The sequence below is a fragment of the Eimeria mitis genome, genomic scaffold (genome assembly GCF_000499745.2).
Source record: "Eimeria mitis Houghton genomic scaffold, Emh_scaff1032, whole genome shotgun sequence".
Taxonomy (NCBI): domain Eukaryota; phylum Apicomplexa; class Conoidasida; order Eucoccidiorida; family Eimeriidae; genus Eimeria; species Eimeria mitis.
In genome coordinates this window covers 1-327 of record NW_013567198.1, presented here as the reverse complement: position 1 = coordinate 327, position 327 = coordinate 1, and the positions used below count along the sequence as shown (strand labels likewise).

Sequence of the window (327 nt, the reverse complement as noted above, 5' to 3'; positions counted from 1 at the left end):
GGACCTGCAGCTGCTGCTGCAGCACAGCAGCAGCAACAGCAGCACTTGGGGGCGGCGCGCCCCTCGGGCTCAACATTTTGCTGCGTCTCTGTTGCTGCACTGATTGCTGTGTCTTGCGGAGGCCCCCATGCACTCCGGGGGCCCCCAATGGAGTACCCTCCTGCTGCTGCAGCTCCTGCTGCTGCTGCTGCTGCTGCTGCTGCTGCGGGTCAGCTGGGGGCTCTGCAGGGACGCCAAAGAGAAAGTTTTGTGATGGAGTTGGAGGGGGGAGAGAGGCGGCGATGGCGCGGGGTGTATTGACAAGCGGTGTGTCTGTGTTTGCTGCTG

At 63.6% G+C, this 327-nt stretch overlaps 1 protein-coding gene across 1 annotated transcript in view; it reads right to left on the bottom strand.

Moving 5' to 3' along the window:
- The window catches only part of EMH_0027930 (uncharacterized protein), a gene marked incomplete at both ends in the record, with an annotated part of 2,541 nt that extends 2,465 nt beyond the window's left edge, over positions 1–76 (bottom strand). The window contains one exon of the mRNA XM_013494095.1: positions 46–76. Coding sequence (XP_013349549.1) covers positions 46–76 — 31 coding nt within the window. The remainder of the gene's footprint in view (positions 1–45) is intronic.
- Positions 77–327: the final 251 nt, after the last annotated feature.